A 25480-nucleotide genomic window follows, 5' to 3' on the forward strand; every position below is an offset into this window, starting at 1 on the left:
GCTTGATCAATAAAGATATAGTACTACAACTACTTCTACTATTACAATATACTACTACTACTACTACTGCTACTACTACTACCATTACCACTACTACTACTACTACTACTACCACTACTACTACTATACTACTACTACTACTACTATTGATGATAATATACAAATATACCGGGCTTTGAGTAATATAGCGGGAATTATTCATCCGAGGTTGGACTGGCATTACTATTTTTCCAAACTAACCCCTGCTGTATATTTTTTTTTGTCGAAATTAGGAAAAGACTATAGTATAATTGTTTTACCTTATTCAGTTATTAAGTGTAGGATATAAAACAAATATACCAGGCCTTTATTTCAAAAGTATAAAGGGTATTATTTATCCTCGGTTGTACCGGCCAAATTACTATTTTCCCTTCGGGGAAAAATAATAATGCCAGTCCAACCTAGGATGAATAATTCCCGATATACTTACTCAAAGCCCGGTATATTTGTATACTATATTAAAAGTGCTTAGACCAAAATAATACTCCTCGCCCTTTGTGCATCATTATCTACATGTCAGGAAGCTCAAATCACATACAGTCATGCATCATTGGTTCTATTTCTTCATCCGTCATCACACTCTGGCGAGTTAAATAGAAAAAAGGAGATGATGAAAACATGTTATACTTCGTTTCAAAATATTTTCATTGGCTTCAATAATCAATCATATATACAATGGAAGTTTGACGTGGACCATGTGACTCTTAATGATAATTATTGATATTAACTAATTAATGACACACCAACACATTAATACAAACAATGAGAACTTAAGACCGAAACATTATTTAAAAAGGCAGACCAAAAATCACCTTAGTCTCCAACATTCTGTTCCGAGTCAATAACTGTAGTTCTCATTTTTTTATTATCATGATTTAATAGATTGCAATAGAAAGACAATTGACAAATAATGTATAGTTTTGTTATTTTTCGTAAAACAGACTTACATTTATAGCTAAGCTCGGGTTTTCGTTCCATTGTTTCCATTGATACCTTGAACATCCTATCCCTACTAGTAATATAAGGATTCCTAAGCTGAATGCTACCCATGGTGAATACTTTCCTATAGCTAAAGGTACCATCAGCTGTCGCTTAAGTTCGTCAGCAGCCTCCTTGGTAGCGAAGCTTCTCTGCAACAAATCAAATACGAAACGTACCTTTAATTCCACTTTATATTCATGTTGTTTCTTCAATGTTGAGTATTATGCTTTCTCTTCTTTCAAATTATTTGTATTGATTTATTAAAATAATAACCGTAATACCATCATCATCCTAACAGGCCCCAGTGTAACATCTCCTCAAATTCATATAATGTTAAATCAACAATGTCATAATAAAAGCTCTTTTCATTTGTACTTGGGAGTCAATGGATGCAGGCCAGAAAGGGGGGGGGGTTCAATCCTTTTCTGTAATAAAGAATGGTCTTTATGGATAATGGTTATTATGAATAACGGTCCTTATCACTATTCTAACGGATGTACCTCGAAAAAGAATTCCGTATGATAATTTCAAATGTCCAAAATATATCGCTGCGGCGTAACCATGGTAACTAAGGGCCAAGGGGCACATGCCACGGGCGCCACTTTCAGGGGGCGCAAAAAAAAGGTAAAATGAAAAATTAACCAGCTTCAATGTCTTTTAAACTGATATTCAATTTGCACTTTTCAATTCAGTTCTGCAAAATCAGCTAATTTGCCGACTTTCGGAACTTAATTTTGCATGAAAAAAAGGTTATATTCATGTTTAGTTATTCAGCATTTTCACTGAGCCATTCCGAGGTATTTATTTTAGGCAGTGATGCAGTGAAAGTTATTGTAATTTTCACTACAAAGTTAATGTTTAGGTCTTTCAAAATGTCAGTTATTAAGATCCTTGAACATCAACTCCAGGGGTCTTTTGCCCAACAAAATAGCAGTAAAAAAATAAAAACTACATATACAACAGCTTTTTGGCAACTCTTTTTTTTATTTAAATATTGTAAAGAAATGGATGAAGAGAACAATGGTAGGCGTAGCTTAAATCAATGTTCCCCAGAGCTATCTACCCTTTGGAAAAATTGGTGATGCCGAAAAAATGTCTCTGCCGGGACACTATACCAATTATATTTTCCTTTGTCGGGTGAAGGTGAGTTTTGAACAATGACAAGCCGCCATGCCTCATTGTTCAAAACTCACCTTCACCCGACAAAGGAAAATATAATTGGTATAGTGTCGAAAATCTGTCTATCTGACGGTCACCCTAGCCACTAACCCGTCTCTGTGGTCTAGTGGTTAAGGCACCGGCGTTCAAAGCTGGGGGCCCGGGTTCGATTCCCGGCAGAGACATTTTTCGGCATCACCAATTTTTCCAAAGGGTAGATAGGTCTGGGGAACGGCTACCACTGTTCTCTTCATCCATTTCTTTACAATATATAAATTGATATATTTTTTTTCTTTAAATCTCCCCTTAATACTTCCCCTCTACAATGAATTCTCTTTAAGATACCTCTTTTTCAGACATAATTATGCCCCAATTTAAGTTGAAAGGGGCGCGATTTTAGCATTTGCCCCGAGCGCACAGTGGGCCGGGGTGAAACAAAAGTGCGCCAAAAGTCATTTTGGGCAATTTCAGATTTTTATTTTTTGTCATGCTCAGCTGAAAGACAACACTTTGAAGAATGCTTCAGCAAAATATTTCATTCCGGAATTTGCATAAAGGTTGTTAATTTCCTACCTCAAATCGTAAAATGTGACATTTTGCGAAATGTCGCGTATATGACAACCTAGTTGAAACACAGGCCATTTCACAGGAAATTTTTCATGTAGGAATCTGAAATGGCTCCCACATAATCCTGATATATTCTTTTCTTCGTGTGAAAGTGTTCAAAGTAGATAAAAGACACCGTTTAAGAGGTTTATAGGATGATTTTTCCTCGAAATAGGCTGAAAAATCCATGTTTTTTGCATTTACAATATAGAATAGTTTAGATTTCGGTGGATTTCCGTCTAAATTCTATAATCATCATTTTTCCCGATGTCTAAGCTTTAAGTCGATACCAAATTTAGCTGCCCGTTTTTGCCCGTTTTTATATTAGACCCGATTTAACTTGACACAACACCCTAAAAACCTGTTCAAAAACATTCATTTTTATACCGCGCAGTCATCGTAGCGCACCGCATGGGGGTGCATTGCCGTTCGATTTTGCACGGCGAGGACGATTCCCCTTCCATTCCATGAAAATGACATGAATTCCGAGCTTAATGTAAACAAAATAAATGTTGTTAAAGCAAATACGGGCTATACCCACAACTCTTCCAGGGATAAATCTTACTTGTAAAATAATTTCAGCCCCAAACCCTCGTCATAGTGATACTTCGTGGTGTTATATATCGTTTTACACAAGTCAACACAGCTTGATAAAGCAAGGTTAATATTTTTCAGATTTTAAAGTTTTTTTGTTTATAAATGTAATTAATAATCATTTTGATGCAGTAAAAATTATTTCGGCATTTCTTAAATCACTTTTCAGGCATAAACTGACATTCACTCTGGCCAACTTTAAAGTAGCACATAACACAAAGTTTATATACTACACAATTTACTTAGTGTAATTTGTCTTTTCACAGATATTTCAAGTAGGCAATCAAAATTTGGTATCAAGGTGACGTCATACCGGCTTTAAATTATGTTCAGTCGATTCTACGCCCAAAATTACCCATAATCAACATGTTAAAGTAAAAATCTAACACGGAATATAATGTTGGCGCACTTCCAACTCTTTCTGGCCCACTGTGGAGCGCCGTTTTGCCTCGATACGCTACTGAATATGCAGAGATCAAAGGGTGTTAATTAAAATTTACAAGTAAAGGAGAAAAATAATAGACACCAGTTTGTTATCCAACTTGTCCAATGATCCAAATAAGGAAAGGCCTACATTTGCTACGATCATCGTAGGATGCGTTATTCTACGATTTTGTTTTTAAAGGGGCTAATGCAATCGTACGATTTCATGTGTTAGGCGATTAGAGGTTGTCTTTGGTCTTCCGTACCAAACACATGAAATCATGCGATGACCGTATATAACTAACCCGAAGCCCCCCCCCCCTCGATGGAGGGGTTTAAGAATTTCCACTATAGATCACGCTATAGATTCACCTGCTAACCCATTTTGATGAAACAAATAATGCACAGGTGCAATATCTAGGGACTATTATTTTTTTTCCAAAGCTATTTTTTTAAAGACTAGCCAAACGTATTTAGGGTATGTTTTTTCCCCAGGCTTTTTCCCCGAGGTCATATTCTGGCGACAACTTGTTTAGGGGCCAAATTGTGTAAATAAAGCCGGCGAAAAACTTATTTAGGGGTTTATTTTGAACACAGAGAAAAAAAAATCTCGTTTAGGGGGTGTTTGGAAATAATTTGGTCACGCGTGTCTACAGCAATACGTTTGACTGCCCCCCCCCGCCACACATAATCATTAAGGATGGTTGAAATTTAAAAATTATTCAATGTTTGACCATTTTCACACAATCATGCATCTGATCATCACATTCAATTCAGTTTTTCAATTCATTTGTTTTATTTTACTCTTTCAATTTGTTTCAAGTATTACACAGTTGACAGAGTAACATAAATTACATCAAATTTAAAGGACAATTTCAATTGCCATTTCCTTTTACGTTTTAATTTCCCCATATACATGCATACTTATTTATCCATAATTAATTAATTATCTATCTATTCATTTATTTAAAGATTCATGAAATATTTTGTTCTTGTGTACGTACCTCTTCCATCCAGACAAGTGGTAAGTATGCTTTAGGAACGTTCTTATAAAACCTGTGCAACAAAAAAAAAATAAAAATAATTATCTTCTTTCCAAGCAGAAGAAAATAGCAGGGCCATGCATGAAAACGATTTTTTTTTGGGGGGGCTGGGGGTGCTGAAATAAATTTGACAAGCAAAAAAAAGGTTTACACTACAAAATGAAGGTCGTTTTGGTCACAGAAAATAATAAAAGCAAAATAAAGGGGGGGGGGTATCACAAAATGTCAAATTTTGACACACCAGAATTCTAGGGGGTGCTGCCCATGGAAAATAATACACGCAGCCCCCGTTTTCCTGGACCATGGGTAGAGTGCAATATGGAGAACATCATATTAATCGGTGGAGCGAAGCGACCGGCTTGTTTTGCAGTCTAAATTCAAATCGATGTATTTGTTTTTATCTTTGAGTTGATACTTTAGATTAGAAGTTGAATAGTAGACGGGGATAACTCATCTCTGCACCCCATCCCCCTCTACCAACCGTTATATGCTATACTATTCATTTCACGGACCCCATAAGCAAGGAAGAGCAGTATTATCAGAATTGGGGTATCCGTCGATTTATTATATTTTACTACTAAATTTTCTATAATGTTCTCTAATGTTGCTTTTCATCTGTTTCAGACGTGACGAAACAAACAAACATCATATCCAGATTTTACATTGAGTCATCTTTGATTCTTCTCAGGTAAATATTCCCCACGATCGATTTATGGCAAATATATTTTGTTATAATCGTTTTGCTACCAATCGTTGTCTATAAAGTATTAATCTAGATAAACAGGAATATACCCTCTTAACGCCCATCAATGAGCGTGGTTTATATCAGTTCAGTAAACGTGAAAAGAATCTGTTGAATTTCGAGCAGAAAAGGAGGTTTTAAAGATTTTAATTGAATTGATAGTTTATGCACAGAAACCTATACACACAATTATGGTCTACCATGCGGTATTTATTTTTAATGATTGAATTATGAATGTATGAAAAGAGGGATTGCTATCTAAATTGTACATATCAATATATTTCGATCATTTTTCGATTTCCATTAGTCGTATAAAGTTGAATCAGTTCTATCAATGTATCCTTTAAAAAATGCCCGCCCTTTTATCAGGGTACGTGACATCCCTTATATATTTATACTTACTCGATAAAATCATAACTATGGATATACGTGTTGATTTGGCTTCTCTTACCAATCTTCAAAGGAACTCCCGTGTACTATAATGATAATAAACAAAAAAGATAAGATAATCATTAATAAACCGACAGCAAATTCAAATGAATATTATGGAGGTGAATAAACCCGCTTTCTTTTTTACCATTTGGGTTGATAACATCAAACGCTGTATGATTTGTTTTCTTATCCCAAATAATTTCTGCAACTTTACCACAACAAGATTTGTGAAAGCATATGACTAAATCACTAGCGTACCTACGGGGGGTGGGGGAAGAAGGGGCAGACTGCCCCCCTGACTAGTCACAACCCATGCATGGGACATATCCCTGCACCCCCCCCCCCCGACCAGTTCCTTTGAACTTGAAATCCTTTTTTTTTTTGCTTGTCATTTTTTTTCTTGAACGAAATCCTTTACTTGTGGTTGAAGACCTTTTTTTTCTTGTCAATTTTTTTGGCGGACGAATTTGCCCCCCCCCCCCGTGGAAAATCCTAGGTACGCCACTGGACTAAATGCAGTCTGCAGCCTTTCGTGAAAAGCTCCACCGGTTGTTCCGAAAATGTGCGTTGATCCCCCCCCCTTAGCCCACGTACCCTTCCGAGAAAAGCTCCCTCGATTTTCTCGAAAGGGTGCGGCCATCCCGTTCCATCCCCATTCCGCGAACGCAGACAATCGTCACAAGCCTCCCAGTGTGCTATTCACCTGGGGCTATGGGTTCTCTGTTTCCTCTTATTAAAAGTTCTTCAATCCAAGTAATAACCATCTCACTTATACCAAAAAAATGAAAGCTTTCAAGTAATCGACGGTATGACCCCTTGTATACGTACTGGTTCAATTTCAAGATATGATTGATGTAATGTATTATTAGGATGAACACCATTTATCATCTGAAAGACTTCATTATCGGCAAAAAGGAAATGTGGTGATGAAAAATAGATTGGAGCACCTGAAAATGGAAAAGGTGAAAGTTTTTGTTTATCTGATATAGATCCATTACACTTTCGTTGTAATCTCACGTGATTTCTCTTTATATTTATCATACACCAAAAGTGTTACTCAACGTAATGATAAAAACTAAAATAAGTATCTCCAGTTTAAAAGATAAAATTGACTATAGACCAGAACATCAAAATAACTAATTTTATTATTGATTATTCTGAGTTATTTGTTAACGGATAATTCAAGTAGGCTACTATTTATCCTTATTTTGTAGCTGATATTTCAGGTACGCAGATTTAGACAAAATAATGTGCAGCTCAATTTGTAGGAACTACAATAAATTATGTGGGGATCTACAAATTCGTTATACTAATAATTTCAATTTTTCGAAAGTTCTTATACATGTTCCACAAATATGAAAAAAAGAATCGAACAAAATCAAAATCTAAAGCTTTATAATAAATTCATTGGTAGAAGGGGGAAGGGACCCGAACAAAGGTCTTTTTGTAAAAAGTCACCGTAAACTACAACGAAGCTACTTTAAGTTGACGAACAACTAAAATAAACTATCGAAGATTAAAGAAGGACTGAAATTGGGAAACTAGCAGGACTATAAGGCAAAAACCAAACGAGGACGCAAAACTGTGACAATACAGACAAGACAAGAAAGGATAGAAGATAAATATACTCATTTAGTTTTATTTAATAAAAATTGATTATTTGAAGCCATCAAACTTGCTTATATCGTTGAATTAAACAAAGTATATTTATATTAAATTGGTCAGAAAAGCAATAGAATATATATAAACAGCCAAAATATTACCGTATTGACAATCAGTGATGTTTAGAATCCCTCCTGGTGGACAGCTGTTCTTATCGGGTGTGCAGAAAGCAGCATTAGATGGTTCGATGTAATGATTATCAAATACAGATTTAGGGATGACGTATCGCCATGTTGGAATCTGCCGTGTTTCCGATTCATTTTGAAACGTTGCATACACTGAGCTGAATGAAACGACATGGATATACATTAAATTACATAACCAAAAATAGTAAAAATTAACATCCACCAAAAATGGTTGGTCATATATTGATTACAAAATCGCTTTGCTTAGCATAAGTGCCGTCAGCTGACACTGTCTGATAAATAAGTATAGCAGATATATTTTCATTCATTCTCAGACAGTCATCCTTTGAATAAATTTGCTTTACCAATAGATTACCAACTTTGCCTCCGACGAAGATTCTGCTAGGATCGAAAGCTTTGGCCCCTTTTGACTCTCTAACTTAAATAATAATAATCCGCTTTTAAATAGCGCTTAATACATCGGAACGACGTGTCTAAGCGCTTCACAGATTATTTTAAGGTGTCACGCGCGTAAAACATTCCCCATAGACTTGTGTGTTAAAATGGCACTTTTGAAAAATTCATAAAAAATAAATGTGAAATTAGAGGGTGGAATGTTTACTACCATTGGATAGGATATATATCTGGCATTCCATATCTGACCAGGAAAGGGTAGCGTAGCCAGCTCATTTTAAAAATAAATTGCCATTTATGAAGATAACTATGAATGGATCAAATTCATCGATTCAAACAGTAAAATAGCCCTAATTAGTCCGCCAGTCAAAAAAATAGTTCCAAGTCACTTTTATATCTTCCCACTTTGGGCGAAGGGAGTTCAGTAGTAACCATTTCTAGAATCAGTGTTAGATTTTGAATCATATTCATACAGTTTTGTCAATTAGCAACATCAAATTGAAAAAAATTCGAATGGGTTGGGTCGAACGAATATCTTGAGCCCTCCTGATGTAATTAGGCTCATGGCACCTTAATTCAATGTTAAGATGGGTAAGCAGCAAAGTAACGCGAGAAAGTAGTAAACTATGACAAAGCATAAAAATAAAAGAAAGAGAGCAAGGAGTGGTGGTGGTAATTTTTGAATAAGTCTACTGAGCGATATTATCTTCTCTCATATAGCTTCACTGCTTGTCACATTGTGTACAGTGCGTCCAAACGAAACCGAGATTTAGCGATGATTTATAATAATAATAATAATAATGGTCTTACTTTATTGATACTCAAAAAACATTCGTTGCAGCCAAAGGCTGAATTACAAATGCTAGTACAAGGTAAAAAATATAACATATAGATTGACAAAAAACGCAAATATACAAACAAGGTATATATTATATATAGGTGAAAAGATAAAAATAAATAAGTAAATAAATACATATATAAATAAAAACAGCCAGTCAATACAGAATACATAGTAACCTCCATTCGCGACCTTGCAAAAGTAGCAGGAAACATAAATGAGTGGCGTATTTAACACGTGTGAAACGGAAACGGTAAGAATAACAGGGAAAAGAAATGCGTAACAATTGGCAAAATCATTGAATAGCATTGTGTATTATTGGATTATAAAGAGAACGATAAATCGGTGTAATTGAACAAAAAGGCGTTTAACAAGGTCGAATGGAGCGCTGAAACATAAAACAGGTTGTTGGATATGCATCAAAGTTTTAACAAAAGAACAAGTCCGCCCCAGCAAAAAGTCGACCCGAACGAATAGATAACCGAGATATAATAGGCATAGTACTCAACATTTTACATTCTAGCCGATCCACCTCTATTCATTCGAATCAACCTACAGTCGGGGCAGACTTGGCTTAAAAGAGAAAAGGGATAGGGAGAATGGAGAAACAGAAAAAATGGAATAAATAAGAAAAAGGATATTGGAGAGAGAAAGAAAGCAAAGATAAATGCAATGCCAACAATATGAAATATTACATATTACAAGTACAACATGCTATTAAAAAAGGAAAACGTTAAAAATGTAAGAGGCAAATTTGGAACTCTTCTATCATGTCTATCCGGTTATCATAACTTAATCATAAATACAATAGACAAAATGACCTACCAATATAATCTTCTCTTTCACCTGAAATTACTAAGAGTATTCCTCATTCACGCATTAGTTAGCAAAAACAATTTTATGAAAGGATACCAAAAACTAATTTGGCGGGGGTATCTGAATTTTTCAAAAAGAAAATCACATGCCCAAACAGTTCAATATCTGCTCTTTAATTATTTTGATACCCTAATCACAGAAAATGGTGAAGAAGTAAAATAGTTCTGTTACTTCTGTTCTCTCGAAACAATGCCTGTATTACCATAATTTCATTAAATAAACATGTTTTCACCATTTTTCCACTGCAGAATTAAGCCCAGTTCTAAGCTATATCGCACGCGGACGGTGAACAAAAGACTTAATGCATGGCTGATCGGCAACGACGCGGAGTGTCGAGTGAATCTGGACCATAGAGATATATAGGGGAAGGCGGGGTAAGTTGTGACAGTTTTTGCTTTTTGCATGTTAGAATTGATATGATTAATAATCTTGTCGAAATAAGTACCTTGCTTTGAAATTTCATTCTTCTGAAATATTTTCCACCTATATAATTATAACTTTCTACCCCAACACTGAAACTCATTGTGACCTTTGAAAAAACCGATGTCAAATGGCTGAACTTGCCCCATATATGGGGTAAGCTTGAGCCACCTTCTGGGGTAAGTTGAGCCACAAAAACTATGTACAAAATGTATGGGGGGAGAACCAGCATGTCATTTTTTTTGTTTAAAGTCTTTTCACTTGCTAATTCTTGATAAATACTAACACCCTGTAAAAGGAAAAGAGCAGTCATGTAAATTTGCTCCTTTCAGCCTGCATTTCAATCGATTTTTATGGTTTGTTTGTTTTTTTAAGATACATTATATAGAAATTACCATGGCTCAACTTGCCCCATGCTGTTTGGCTCAACTTGCCCCAGTCCGGACTTAGTGCGATAATTTTGTATCCACACATTTATTATGCATCCATCATATAAATGACTATGACAAGAATGAAGATTCATACCTGGACTAATAATGTTGTTATCATGTCTTTATTATATTTCAAGACGTGTGTGTTTATAAAGCACTTATCTATTTCACACTCTTTTTTACTTTTTTGGCTGAAATTCATATTTTTCCCTCTAAAAAACTACTTTTTGTTTCAAAGTTGGAAACAATGTGGTGAGGTTAGGGGTTATGCTATGGGTCATCAATACATGACACCACCACAATGTCTGACTCATTCATTATTGACCTGGGGCTGGTGGCTCAACTTGCCCCTATGCTCAACTTACCCCGCCTTCCCCTACATGTACATCTTTATGGTCTGGACGCAATAGCCTGTAAAACCTCTTAATTTTTATAAAATTATTGAAATTCAAGCCTTATTTCAAATAACTAGAACTTTGTTATATCTTGACCATTTTCTGTAATTGAGGTATCAAATTAAAGAGCAGATAACGAACTTTTTAAAACTAAGGTTTTTTTTTTGAAACCCAGATATAGCTCGGCAAATGACTTTTTGTATCCCCTCTTTAAATTGTTGTTGCTCACTCATGCATGAATGAAAAATAATCTTAGTAATTTCAGATGAAAGAAGAGATTGTCTATTGTATTTGTGATTAATTTATGATAAATCATCGATAAATCTCGGTTTCGTTTTTGTGGGACGCACTGTATAACACTTTAAACATGTCAACAAAACAATGAAGGAAAAAACTGAAAGGGAATAAATTAGACGATATTGTCATGTAGCGATATACGAAATAATTTATGATACAGACATAACAGAAGTAATCTGTCGTTGATCATGCAGATAAAATCACGTTATCACACATTGTACTTACCGACAAATGTCAGAAATAAAAATGTAAATCTTTTCTTCCTTCGTTAAAAACTGTCTAAAGTAGGTTCCATCTGCAAGAAGATGATCATAAAAACAAATATTAAACATACATTTATAACTCATGTGTTTGGATTTATTGTTTGCGTTGGCCTATAATTAAGATGCGGTTATATTTTTTTGCTTTATAATGTAGCAAAAAATTATTGAAAATGACACCATTATAACTATAAGTGCTATAAGATCTTTGACCTGTTTATTCAGGTATATTAGATGCCAAAATAAGTCAATAAAAAGAAATATCAATATGCTAAAATAATGATAAAAAGGAATGTTTGCGTGCCCGTGCATGTGTCTATATCACCTTGATAGACATGATAAAAGGGTGTGTATATGAGTTACGTTTATACTTTGATCATATGTGAAATTTATGTTTCATGTAGGCCTAGGTTATCATTCATAATCAACTTGCTCCACATTTACCAATCTATATTTGTTTGAAATTGATATTAAATTAACCTAATGATTTTACCTTTTTGTATTTCTTGTTTAATGTCATTGATTGTATATTTCTTTTTTATCGTTTATATCTGGGATGCCAACTCGTATAGGTCTCCTAAACCTTGCTTTGCAACACAAGACATGTAAATGTTTTATATTTAGTCTGAATCGAATTAAATCTTGAAAAAAAAAGTTTGACAGAATACCTGTGCCATTAATCCTGTTTGCATATTTGGTAGTCCAATACGACACATCATCCTTTCCATTCCATCTCTCTATCTCATTAGTTTTAGTGTAATTTCTTACTCCATCGTAGACTGTGTAAACGCCATCAGAAGAGTTGTTTTTCTGTATTCGTGAATAAAATAGTTAAATTTAACTCTTTTCTATTCTAATTCAGATTTAATATGTATTAAAGTTGTGCCCCCTCTTTTACCTATATCTTATTTTAAATAAATGAGAATGAACCCCATTTGAAGTGAAGTCATAATGCACTCAGTGCCATCCCGCTCCTGAATGTATTATTATTAATAATAATACATATAATTTATATAGCGTCTTTTCCATTTTGATTAAATGCTCAAGGCGCTTAAGAGAGTAAGACATAAAAGTAAGGAGAAGAACTAAGAGAAGTACAAAAAAGGGCAAATTTAAAAATGAGGAAAAATGACTGTCTTCAAACCTCGTACCTGCTGGTGAACAAAAGCGATTATTGCCGTAATAATAATTATCCTCTTCCTCACTATCACTATCCTCCTCATCCACATCTTCCTCTTCCTCACCATCTTCCTCATCATCATTATCACCATCCTCATCATCCCATCATCCTTTTTCTTACCATCCCCATTGACACCCCCTCATCACCATCTTCATTATCGCCAACATCCTCATCCTCATCCTCATTATCACCATCCTCATCATCCCCATCATCCTTTTTCTTACCATCCCCATCACCAACCTCAATCATCACCATATTCATCATCGCCATCATCCACCATCCTCATCACCACCATCATTGGGACCACAACAAACATCATGTTCATCACCACCATCATCACTACTACCATCATACATCACCATTATCTCCATATCCATTACATCCTCATCGTCATATTTCATACCCCAACGTATATTCCAAACTCATCCGTGGCCACCATTTCGGGCCTAAGAATCTTAGCAAGGGCGAGTAGCGGACTGAAATATCCCCAGATGAAATCATGAACCGTGTGTGTCGCATGGAGATGTCTCTCCAGTAAGTTTGCAAAGACGTTGAAGAGATATCTGTAGTTTTCAGGCATATACTGAAGTTGATTGATGATTGTCTGTAAAAGAACGAAATTGGAAATAATCCTTCATAAATGGCAATGATTATTGGTGATATGCTGACTAAATCATTAATTTTGAAAATTGGTTGACAGAACAAATAAACTAAAACAATTAAAAAAACCCTGGAAATTCGCAATCATTTCAATAATTGTATAAAGATGGAACAAAATGATGATATAATGAAGTATTAAAGGAACCAAAAAAATATGATGAAAGTGTATATGCATATCTACATTTTCTCTTGAAAGTGAATGTCAAAAATCGGATTCAAGACGTTGCGGTACTTCGTAATTTATTCTCAATTCAGTGAAGCTGGGGCGGATCCAGCATTCGCCAATAAGGGGGGGGGGGGGGTTACCATCATTTTTCCTTTGAAAGGGTAATCCTAACAGTCACCTCTTAGCTATATTCTTATAAAACAATATAAAATATACGACAATCTCATGAGCCCTATTTTGATAGTGCGAGCGTGAAGCGTGAGTAAAGATTTTTGGAAATTTCATGTATTTATCATGAAAATTGAATATTCTTGGCAATGTTTTTGATCCTGAACAAGATGCGTATTTTTTCCTCCGCCTCCTTCTTCTTCTTCCTCCTCTTCTTCTTCTTCTTCTTCTCTTTCTTCTTTTTCTTCTATACTGCTACTTCTACTACTACTACTACTACTACTACTACTAATAATAATAATAATACTAATACTACTTTTACTACTACTACTTCTACTACTTCTACTACTACTACTACTACTACTACTACTACTACTACTACTACTACTGCTACTATACTGCTATTACTGCTACTATACTTTCACATGAACAATGAGTATAAAAATACAAGAACAAAAATAAATTTACTTACTAGTAGTGGCATATTGACTGTGGTAAAGTTATCAACTTTAGGATCGCGGCCTTCAGAATGAACTGGATCAAAGACGTATCTTTCTGGCTGAACATATGATAATGTTCCATTTTTGTTATTCTGGATGAAATCTTTACTCCGAGTTTCTCTGTAGAATAATATAAATGAGGGACATGTTATGAAATATACACTTCAAGTATGCTGCCTTATACCACATACATATTGTGATTTTTCTTTGATTCCCCCCCCCCCCCGAAAATGACCAACATGAACATAATTAAGTAAATGGCCGAATTAAAATAATTCCTCGCTGGTCATTCAATATATGCCAGAATACAAAAAAATTAAAATAAAAAGTAGAATGCCTCTGGCGGTCTCACCTGCATCACGCGATTCGATATAGCAGCAGTGCTGACTTTGAAAACTACTATAACTCGCACAAGATGTTCAGTCATACTTGGTTACTCTTATTTCCTCGTTTTATGAACTAGACCAATACACTTACAGAGATATGATGGTAATTCAACAAATACCCCCAAAGTTCATTGACCTTACATGACTTTTGACCTTGATCATGTGACCTGCAACTCGCACAGGATGTTCAGCGATACTTGATTACTATTATGTCCAAGTTTCATGAATCAGATCCATTAACTTTCAAAGTTATGATGGTAATTCAACAGATACATCCAATTCGGAGAAAGTTCATTGACCTTTGACCATGTGACCTGAAATTTGCAGAGGATGTTCGGTGATATGATTACTCTTATGTCCAAGTTGTATGAATCAGATCAATAATATGATGGTAATTCAGCAAATATCCCCAATGTGGCCGAAGTTCATTGACACTAAGTGAATTTTGACCTTAATCATGTGACCTGAAACTTGCACAGGATGTTTCGTGATACTTGATTAAACTTATGTCCTAGTTTCATGAACTAGGTCCATATACATTTTTTAAATTGTGAAGACATTTCAAAAACTTAACTTTAGGTTAAGGTTTTAATGTTGATTCCCCCAACATGGTCTAAGTTTATTGACCCTAAATGACCTTTGACCTTGGTCATGTGAGATGAAACTCAGGCAGGATGTTTAGTAATACTTGATTAACCTTATGGCCAAGTTTCATCAACTAGGTCTATATACCTTCTAAGATATTATGTCGTCATTTCAAAAACTTAACCGTCGGTTAAGATTTGGTGTTGACGCCGCCGCCGCCGCCGCCGTCGGAAAAGCGGCGCCTATAGTCTCACTCTGCTATGCAGGTGAGACAAAAATCAACTTGTGTTTCGCACACGCATTATCTGTGCCTGTGTGTGTGTGTGTGTTTGAGGGCCCTTTTTGCCTCTCTTAAACCAAATGATATTGCATTGTTGGCATGACACAGGGCACCCCTTTACCCGATTTTCCGATCGTGAGAACTGATCATGTTTACTTTTTTAAAGGTGCCACCAATATATACTTTTAAAAAAGGGCACACCTTGTTACCAATAATGCGTACAGCATTTCCATTTATTTGAATGCAGGATAAAAGAGCACTGTTGATTAAATGCCTTGCTCACTTACTTATAGGTGCCACGGCCGAGTATCGAACCCCAGACTTTCCAAGTATATAGCCAGGCGCCTAAGACAAGGCACCTCCACGATACGCAAAAACATGGGCACAGCTCGATCCGCAAGCCCCCCCCCCCCCTATGAATTGGGCCCTTGGACTTTTCAGTAAAAATTTCCAAAATGTTTTTCTCGATCTAACAAAGAGTTGAGGTTGTTATACAGTCATAATTTGATAAGAGCGAGAGTTTCTATCCATAATCCACGCGGAGTCAATGTGCAAATCACATAAGGGGTAGAATGATGACCCTTTAATATTGAATTATAACTTAAGACCCTCTTTTCCAATTCTGAATATAGCGACCATGTTTGTCCCTTACATGGGCGGAAATCCCAGGGGGACATGTCCCCCCTACCCAAAATAGTAGGGGGGACAATATCAAATGTCCCCCTATACTATTTTCGGTCTTTTATGATGGAAAGAAAGAAATTTAAATAAAACATGTATTTTTGGACGACATGACCTTACTTATTTTCTGTTTCTGTTTCTGTTTGTGGTAACTACCGCAGGAACTCGGCAGGACAGCATTTTGCTGGTAAACGCCAAGCTGGTATATAACCAATTACCTATGAAACATTTTACGTCTAGGTTAATCAGTCATAGTGGCTGACGTTATAGGCGACAGATATCACTCTCGGGCCTTTTTATCAAAGTGGAGACAATGGCAGAGTTGGGATTCGAACTCACAACCTTGTGATTATGAGTCCAATGCTCTAACCACTGGACCACACGACCCGTGTGGTGATACCCCCCCCCCTTTTTTTTTTTGCTTATCAAATTTATTTGGTCGAATAACTTCTTAAATTGGGGGTGATAACCTTTTTTTTTGCTTGTCAAATTTTCCAGTTCCTGGTCCCCCTACCTCTGGAGACAGATTTCCGCCCTTGGTCCCTTACGAAATACGACACTAATGGAAATAAAACTTTGTGAATAACGACCTTCATACGTCAGTCATGAATACAACTTTATTAATAATTATCTTTCCTCGAATTATGAATTGAGACCCTGATGGTGAACACCACCTTTCAGCGACCCCCCCCCCCCCTTATAATAAAGATTGTATATAGACCTTCGTATGACCAACGGATGGACACCGCAATGACAACTCACCTATATGTGTACGGTCCTCGCTGGGTGACGTTGGGCTTAGCTCCTTTCTCCACCTCAAGTGGGTTTTCAAGATGCCACACATAAAAATCAATGAAAATATCAGCAGGTGGGCTCTCCCAGATATTATAACCTGTGCTCCCCTCTACTAGCCGGGTTTGCTTGTAAAGGAGTGATAAGAAAGGATTGGTTATGGTAGGATCTAGGATAACATGCAGAGAGGGCAAGCGAGAAACGGAGTGTCTAAAGCGCTATATTACTTATCATTATTATCATTGTTATTATTATCATTATTTTTATTATCATTATAATTGTTATCATTATTATTATCATCATTATTTCATTATTATCACTGTTGTTGTTATTCTTATAAGTCCTGGGAACTGACAATGATCCATCATGGGCATGATGGGGATAATTTGTTCTTATAAAATCTTGGGTTTGGGTGTCATCTATCAAAGGAAAGTAAAAAAAAAAACAATTACAGAATGATACTGTCAATTTCTATAAAATTCACAGAAATTGGTTTGCGCAGCTAAGCTCATTTCACCCTGTCTCAAGGAAAAACGGCGACAACAAACCGACGTGCACTACATTATCTCTATAGCATTTTCAGCCAATAGTGAAATAAGATAGATACATTTTAACATTTTGTAACAGCTTTGCCATCCAAATTAATATTTTAACCCTAAATAGCACAACCTTTACCTCTTTTTTGTGCCAGCTGGATCTTAAGACATTGAATATAAACATGTTTATTTCAAACATCCCCGCAAGTTGCTATCATTTAAAGTACGTTTACATTTCATATTTCATTCAATACTTGTTTCTCTACACCTTTTCCAAGCATGACAATGATGCAGAGGGAAAATCAAGCCTAATATAAGCCATTTCATGCGGATCACTGCTTCATGTAAAGCAGGCCTCTGAGTGTGTGTGTGGGTCAGGGAATATGTTTGAGGGGGTGCATTAATGGAGTTCTTTGGGCAAGGAAACAAATTAAAAATGTAAAAGATATATTCAAATCAATCTTTTCAGCTAAAGTCTATGAGCTGTTTTCATGATTAACCAATACCTATTTTCAAGTTCTGCGCAAATCATTTTTCACGAACTTTTCAAAAGTAAATGGTGCTCACTCAAACGGAAAGATTTTATCGTCTTTCGCTTAAAGTGATCTTTACCAATGTATAAATGCGGAAAAAAGGCTTCAGGATATTATAAATATATTATTTTATAGGATCATTTCTACGTGTAAACTTTTTTTATACGCACTGTATAATTGATTTAATTTACCTTCTTCAATGCTTCGTCAAAAATGATCGGGAAAAAGTGAAGAAATGACACGCCCACCACTGCGATGATCAAACCCACGAATAATGTTGTTGCTGAGATACAGAACTTGGTTCCACCTTTCATTATTAGTTCGTGTCTGATCTGGGTAAGAATATAAAGACCGATCACCATTGCCTATATTATTTGAGAAATTCAACAATTTCAAAGAAAAATGAAAACTGGACGCATGATAACATAGAACACTGCAATGATTATCAGATACACCGCCAAAAATTATTTACCAGTTGATTTACATTATTGCTAGAAAGGGTCCACAGTATTATTTTAAACACTGATTTTCAAATTCCATATAAATTACAACGAGAAGAATTTCATAAACGTAATTCCAACAGATTATAGATTACTTTACGGCTTTGTCGAAGATGACAATAGATCTAAAAATAAAAATCGGTATTATATCGTATTGTTCACAAGTCGTGGACTCGATTTCAAATACATCGTCATCTGTGTTATTCCTTCATCCTTTCATTCCTCCCTTCCTTCCTTCCTTTATTCATTCTTTCATTTCTTTCTTCCTTTATTAATTCATTAATTTATCATAAAACATTAATTCGCTCTTTAAAGGGGAATCCAGCGTTGGCCATAAAATGTTAATTGTGTTGGGAAGGAGAAAAATAAATTAAAGATATTGGTGAAAGTTTGAAAGAAATCAGACAAGAAATTAAAGTTATATCTGCTTTAAACTTAAGATCACTAATACTATGTAGATTTCAAATTGACAACTGGGTAAGTAAATTATGACAAGGGGCAAGGACAACTTTCCCTAGGCCATGTACTTTATTCTCAGGGATTTGTGGTTGTCTCCTATAGTACCCATTTCCCGGGTGCAGTAATCTAAATATTACCCAGGTAGTATATTGTTTTATGTCCTCATGAAAGAAAAATAAATTTTGAAATAAAACTTTTGGGAAAAATGACAATAAAGCCATAATATGTATTGGAGTACATGGAAGAGTAGTCCTTGCCTTACATCACTATGACATCCCATTTGCGACCAATTTGAAGTCTCCATGGGTATTGTGATTACCAATATTTACAACATTTACAAATTCATAACTTTCTTGTTGTTTGTCCAATATTGTTCAAACTTTCACTCATCAACTTGTATGATATTTCATTTCCTTATAAAAACAAGTTTTTATTTGGGTCGGAATACCCTTGAATGCAACAATTATTCACCCATCTATCCGTCCATCAACAATCATTTATTCATCCCGTTATTCATTTTTACCAAGTGTATATTTTTATCGAACAAGATAGGAATGAAGTCACACTTAATGAAGCAAAGTATTTTTTTACAACATGTTACATAAATTATGCTTTACAACAGGAGATTAATTTCCATATTATAAAGACGGGTATCGTTTCTCGGTAGTTGATTAAGGCATTACTGATCAAAATAGGCCTACTTGTCAATGTTATATATGAAAGAAAAAGTAATTATTAATAAAATTCATATTATAATCAAGCCCGTAGCCGGGGAGGGTGGGGAGGTGCGATCAGGGGCGGATCCAGGATTTTTCGAAAGGGGGGGGGGCACATTTTTCCCGAGAAAAAAAATGACAAGCCAGCCCCGCCCCCCCCAAAAAAAAAGGGATTCACTTTCGGAGGGGGAGGGACACTTCCGTTTTAACGGCATTTTTACATCAAACAAAATTAGTTGTGCCTCTCAAAGAGGGGCACAGCCGGCCCATGCCCCCCCCCCTCCCTTGGATCCCCCTTGGTGCGTTGAAACCTCCTAAATTTTCAAAAGAAAAAAAATATGGGAGGAAAACAGTCTTTTACGGGACGAAATGTCCAGCAATTTTGACTGATGACCCTTTTCTTCCTTTTTTTTGGGGGGGAGGGGGGCTTGTCAATTTTTTCTTCTACTCCAAATTGTTTTTTACAACTGTCGATTATTACAAGAAATGCATCACGTGCATAGCTTAGCCTGCAACCTGGCCCTCCCATTCCCTATATAGTTGGTCAGTTGTATTATGAATGGAAGCAAACGTGGATCCAGGAATCCAGGATGATTCCCACCCAACATCTAATCTCTCTTTTCTTTTCCCCCTTTGTGAACATTGATACGAAAAATGCTCTCCGAGAGAGGTTTGGTTATTTTTTCCCTGCCATGCTTTTGAGAAAGCCCACCCTCCCCCGGTAAATCCTGGATCCGCCCTTCATGTGTTCCACAATTTTAAGCGTATATATATGCATAAAGATTTGCAGTTAGTAACTCCATTGTTTATCATTGTACACAACGAAATATTAGGTAGATCGTGTCCCTAAACTTAACAATTATTTTATTTTCATGATGAAAGACACTCTTGGGGAATCCCAAGGGGTAAAGGTCCGCCTCAACGAGGTTAGATTATTGACCCGTCATGACTGAGTTGTGTTTAAACGTAACCTTTTACGCAAACAACACTTCCCCATAAATTATGGTAAACAACAAAAAATGAAAGAGTCCCCAAAACACACACACTCGCACCCTCAACATCACTCACACGCACACACCCACAACTTTTTTTAAAATAATATTTCATTTTCTTCCTCTTTCAAAACAATAAGTTGACAATCACAATTCATATTAATAAAGATTCTTTGCATGTATACAATCAATAAACAATCAAACAAATAAATATATCAATATAAATGAGATAACAAATATTTTAAAAATGAATACAAATGAAATCAAACTGCCAAATTTCTCTTCTATAACAATGTGAAACATTTTTTTGTGAAAGAAAAAAAAATTACCTCAATATTTATATCATGTTAATATCAAAATTATGTCACAACAAATAAACAACTTTTTTATGAAACTCTACAATCCTTTAAGAGGAAGATTACTTATATAATCTTTCACTCACCCACGCACCCCACACTCCCTACCACACGATCATACCACCCCCAAAACACACACGCCCTCACTCACAACACACTTTTTTTTTTTTTTTTTTTTAAAGATTCTTTGCATGTATATAATCAATTAACAATCAAACAAATAAATATATCAATATCAATTAGATTACAAATATTTTAAAAATGATTACAAATGAAATCAAACCGCCAAATTTCTCTTCTATAACAATATGAAACTTTTTTGTAAGAGAAAAAAAAAATTACCTCAATATCATGTTATTATCAAAATTATGTCAAATCTCTACAAGCCTTCAAGAGGAAGATTACATATATATGTTTCACTCACCCACGCACCCCACACTCCCTACCACAACACGCACCCCCGTACACACACACCCACCCACCGACAAGCGATTTCTCAATTCGTGTCCACTAGTACTGTGATAACAGACAATATTCTGTTTCAATTATCCGCATTCATAAATCGTTACAACGAATTGAGGGGAATCGTTTAAATGGTGGGCTATATGGCCTATCAATAACAAAAAACATGCTGTCCAACAATCAGATTGCAGTTAAGTATTCAAGGAATATATAGGCCCATACGTTGAATATGCCTATCAACAACATATGCACTATATTCATGATAATATAAGCTTTTGTACTATGCATGAAGCGAGTGAAAAGAGAATTCATAAACTGCACCTCAAACTTACTAAAAGTCTCGATCACCGTGACAAGCTCCAAGACAGGATTCACATTGCTAGTATTCCGCTGAATGGAGATACAGACAATCAACCAACCACAAAACACAACTTTTGTTGCTTTTTCCCCTTCTTTTGTTCAATAGAAGCACAGGATTATTCCTTTTTTGATAGGCTAGCTAGGTACGTTACGAATGACTACAACACTGCTTACAAAAATGCAACACTGGTCATGATTATCACGGGGATTATCATTTATGAAATGAACTTCGATACTTGTAAGATCACTGAATAAAAGGGGATTGAGAGCAGCACTTAATTACTGTCATTTAATAATTCTGCGCTTTCATCTCGAGGTTCAATTTAATATCTCCGATTAGAAATGGCATGAAGCCAGGAATGTATTCTTGAGGGAAATGTCTGTCCAGGTAAGTGCCACCAACCGTCTACTAGCAGAGGCGTCGATCCTGGGGGGGGGTCACCCCACCAATGAAAATATTGGCGGGGGCAAACATATCGTTTTGCCCCCCCCCCCAATAATTCCGCATATGCAAAATAAAACAAGATTGTAATGTTACACAGAAATCAGCAAGCGAGATACACAACTCGTTCTTTATTTAAAATCGTGCGATTGGACTCGCGCTTCGCTCTCGCATGATTTTTTGAGCAAAAACACATACTTCTCATGATTAAATAGGTAAATAGAATTTCCCATTTTCAATTCTATACCTCAAAAGAACTCTCGCTTCGATAAGCAATATTTTTTGTTGCATATATATCTTGTTTTTTTTATTATGTATGCATGTATAAATATGGGCCTATGTGCGTGTGTGTTTGTTTTGTGAGATCGAGTGCCTTTGGAACGTTGATTCATGATTTGGCCCCCAGATCTGAAAAATGGATCGACGCCCCTGTCTACTAGATAACGTATTTATTTAGATTAGAGATGTGTTAGGAAGGATAGGAAATTATCCGCTTATTATCAGTCTGTTTTAACCTCATGTGACGAACCGGTGACAATAACAGGTGTTTCAACAATGCGTTTCATGACTTGTGTTTAAAAAGAATACAGACATTTTCTTTTTTTATGAGTTTCTCGGAGCAACATGATAAAGTCTGGTTCTAATTTACTGAGTTCAGTTCTTAATGAAGTATTAGTACGTTGTGTGTGCATAACGGGTATCAATGAACAGAAATAAGCATGATTCGATTCAAATATTAAAAGTTAATTATCTCAGATTCAGGAACGTACATAAAGTCAAAATATATATTCATAATGAGCCTGCTTTAAAATAGCGTAGCGTAAAGAAGGAAAATGCAGAAATTTAGTGCATTTTGTAAGTAGTTATAAAATAAATTGTTTTTGTCTTTTTATAATTCTTTTTACAAGTTGTCATGAAAATATAATGAGGGCTTCACGTTTGTATTCCATAACTAATTTTAAATTTGAAAAAGAAATCTATTCAGAACATACGGTTCTAATTTAAAAGACATATATAGTAGCCTCATCCGCAGAAGCCAATTTGGCTCCAAATTCATGTTAACATCGGTACGCTAAATATCAGACCCCCGTGGATGCTTTGTCAGTAATTAGGATACTTAAATTTGTATTGCTATAGATCTTTAATGTATTGTTTGCTGAGTTTCCAATCCTTCCTATCAAGTCCCTGTGTAGTCAACACTACGAGCAGTTTACTACACTTGAAGGTCTTCAAGTTCGGAGTCAGATGGCTGCAATTAAATGAAGAATTTTGTTCCAACAGGAGCTAAATCCACTGTTGGTATTTTTCTGTAAATCAAGTTTTTTTTTATTTACCACCCTTTGCCATGATAGTACTACCATCTTAGATTAATTAAATCATGATTTCAAAAGTCTAGCATTCATTATCATTTAAGAATTTTTGTATTAGCTCCTTTCAACACAACCATGCCAATTTTTGCCAATTTAGACATTGTTGGTATTGGAAATTGAACACGAAACACATTATGGCTAGAAGAGTTCATTTCACTTTTTTTTTTAATGTTTATCCATCAAAAATTACAAAAAGAAAGAAAAATATATTTTGTAACCTTTTCTCAGGACGGTGACGTTTCGATATCTAATTCCAAAATGAGCTAAATCCAAAAATTTTCATAACAATTTTTCAGAAAAAAATTGCTCAGATGGTGTGAACTTGTATCCACAACGACATTTACCTTCAAAATTTAATGCATAACTTCATTTATAATAGAAAAATAATCAATTTTAAATAACCGCATAGTGGATTTAGCTCCTTTTGGAACAAAACTCAAATTTGCAATCAATTATTTTAACAAGATATTTTTGCATTGGGCCCTACGTCCAAGATACACATAGGCGGCGGAAGCGGGGGGACGTGTCCCCCCCTAAATATTAGGTGGGGGGGGGATTTTTTGCTTGTCAAAAAAAAATTGGGTTACCAACTAATAATCTCTATCGATTCAAATCAACAATTTTCTGGGGTGGACTTGACCTTTAACTGCAGGGCTAGTGCTGGGAAGTGCATGGCTCCGCCCCTCTGGCTTGCAAGCATATTGGCCTTCTAGACAGTTTTGATAATAAACGTATACATACATAGCTATGACTGCCTGTCATTTATCGAAAGAGAAAGCAAAGTATGTAGTGAGTATACATATACATACTAGCTCAGCGACCAAGCTATAAGGCAATGTTTATTCGAAGCTGTCATATAGCGAAACGAGTCGGTCATTTTTTTTACCCTTTTCAGGTACTCGTACAAAAAAAAAACGAAACAGCATTGACTAAAAAGCATTACCTTAACATATAAGTTAGCAATATTATCTCAGATTCCCCTCAAAACTGACCTCAAAATTTCCTGACTAATGAAATTATGCATACTAGCTGGTCCTTAATATACTGTGTGGGCTAGTGGCTAACTTGAACTAGGCATTTTAAAGTCTCTGAGAAGAGTCGTTGAAACATGTCACATCAATAGATAATCAACTTGGCTGCCAGAAAATGTGAAGATGTCGCCAGATGTAACCACATGGTTCACGCAAAATATAGAACAGTTGGGGCCAACTCACGTATTGAATTTTTGGGAACATGACTAAATAATCTAGGCCAATGCCTCAGTAGCCTACCTTTTTAATGTGAAAATCTTAATGTGTGATTTTGGAAATGAATGGATATATCATATTTCACCCTTTCCCCTTCTTTTGGCCTTTCTCCCTTTTTTTCGTGATTTTGTGTGTGTGTGGGCCGGGGGCGGGGCTGGGGCATGGGGCATCCCCCAAGTCCCAACCCCTCCCAATCCGTATGGAGGGTCTTTGGTGCTAAGCTGAACTGCGTTGGTTCCACTCATAGTAAAATGACAGAAATTGTTAAATAAATCCCCAGAAGGTTATATTCCTGTCAAATTTGGTACGTGTTGCAACACCAATTATGTTCGCGACTGTAACGCAGAGGGCGGTCACCAAAGGTGGTACATTT

General features: G+C 35.7%; 1 protein-coding gene across 1 annotated transcript; it reads right to left on the reverse strand.

Annotated features, from left to right (window-relative positions):
* Positions 1-268: 268 nt before the first annotated feature.
* On the reverse strand, positions 269-22457 carry LOC121408420 (lysosome membrane protein 2-like). The gene is made up of 13 exons (XM_041599901.1): positions 22021-22457; positions 18395-18535; positions 17105-17262; positions 14383-14530; positions 13320-13520; positions 12405-12546; positions 11702-11771; positions 7782-7963; positions 6847-6965; positions 5989-6062; positions 4806-4857; positions 987-1169; positions 269-620 (listed from the first exon to the last, which is right to left on the reverse strand). Exons 2-13 carry the CDS (start codon positions 18515-18517, stop codon positions 570-572), a joined length of 1503 nt encoding a protein of 500 aa, XP_041455835.1. The 5' UTR covers positions 18518-18535; positions 22021-22457; the 3' UTR covers positions 269-569.
* Positions 22458-25480: the final 3023 nt, after the last annotated feature.

Source organism: Lytechinus variegatus, chromosome 1 (genome assembly GCF_018143015.1).
Source record: "Lytechinus variegatus isolate NC3 chromosome 1, Lvar_3.0, whole genome shotgun sequence".
NCBI classification, from domain to species: Eukaryota; Metazoa; Echinodermata; class Echinoidea; order Temnopleuroida; family Toxopneustidae; genus Lytechinus; species Lytechinus variegatus.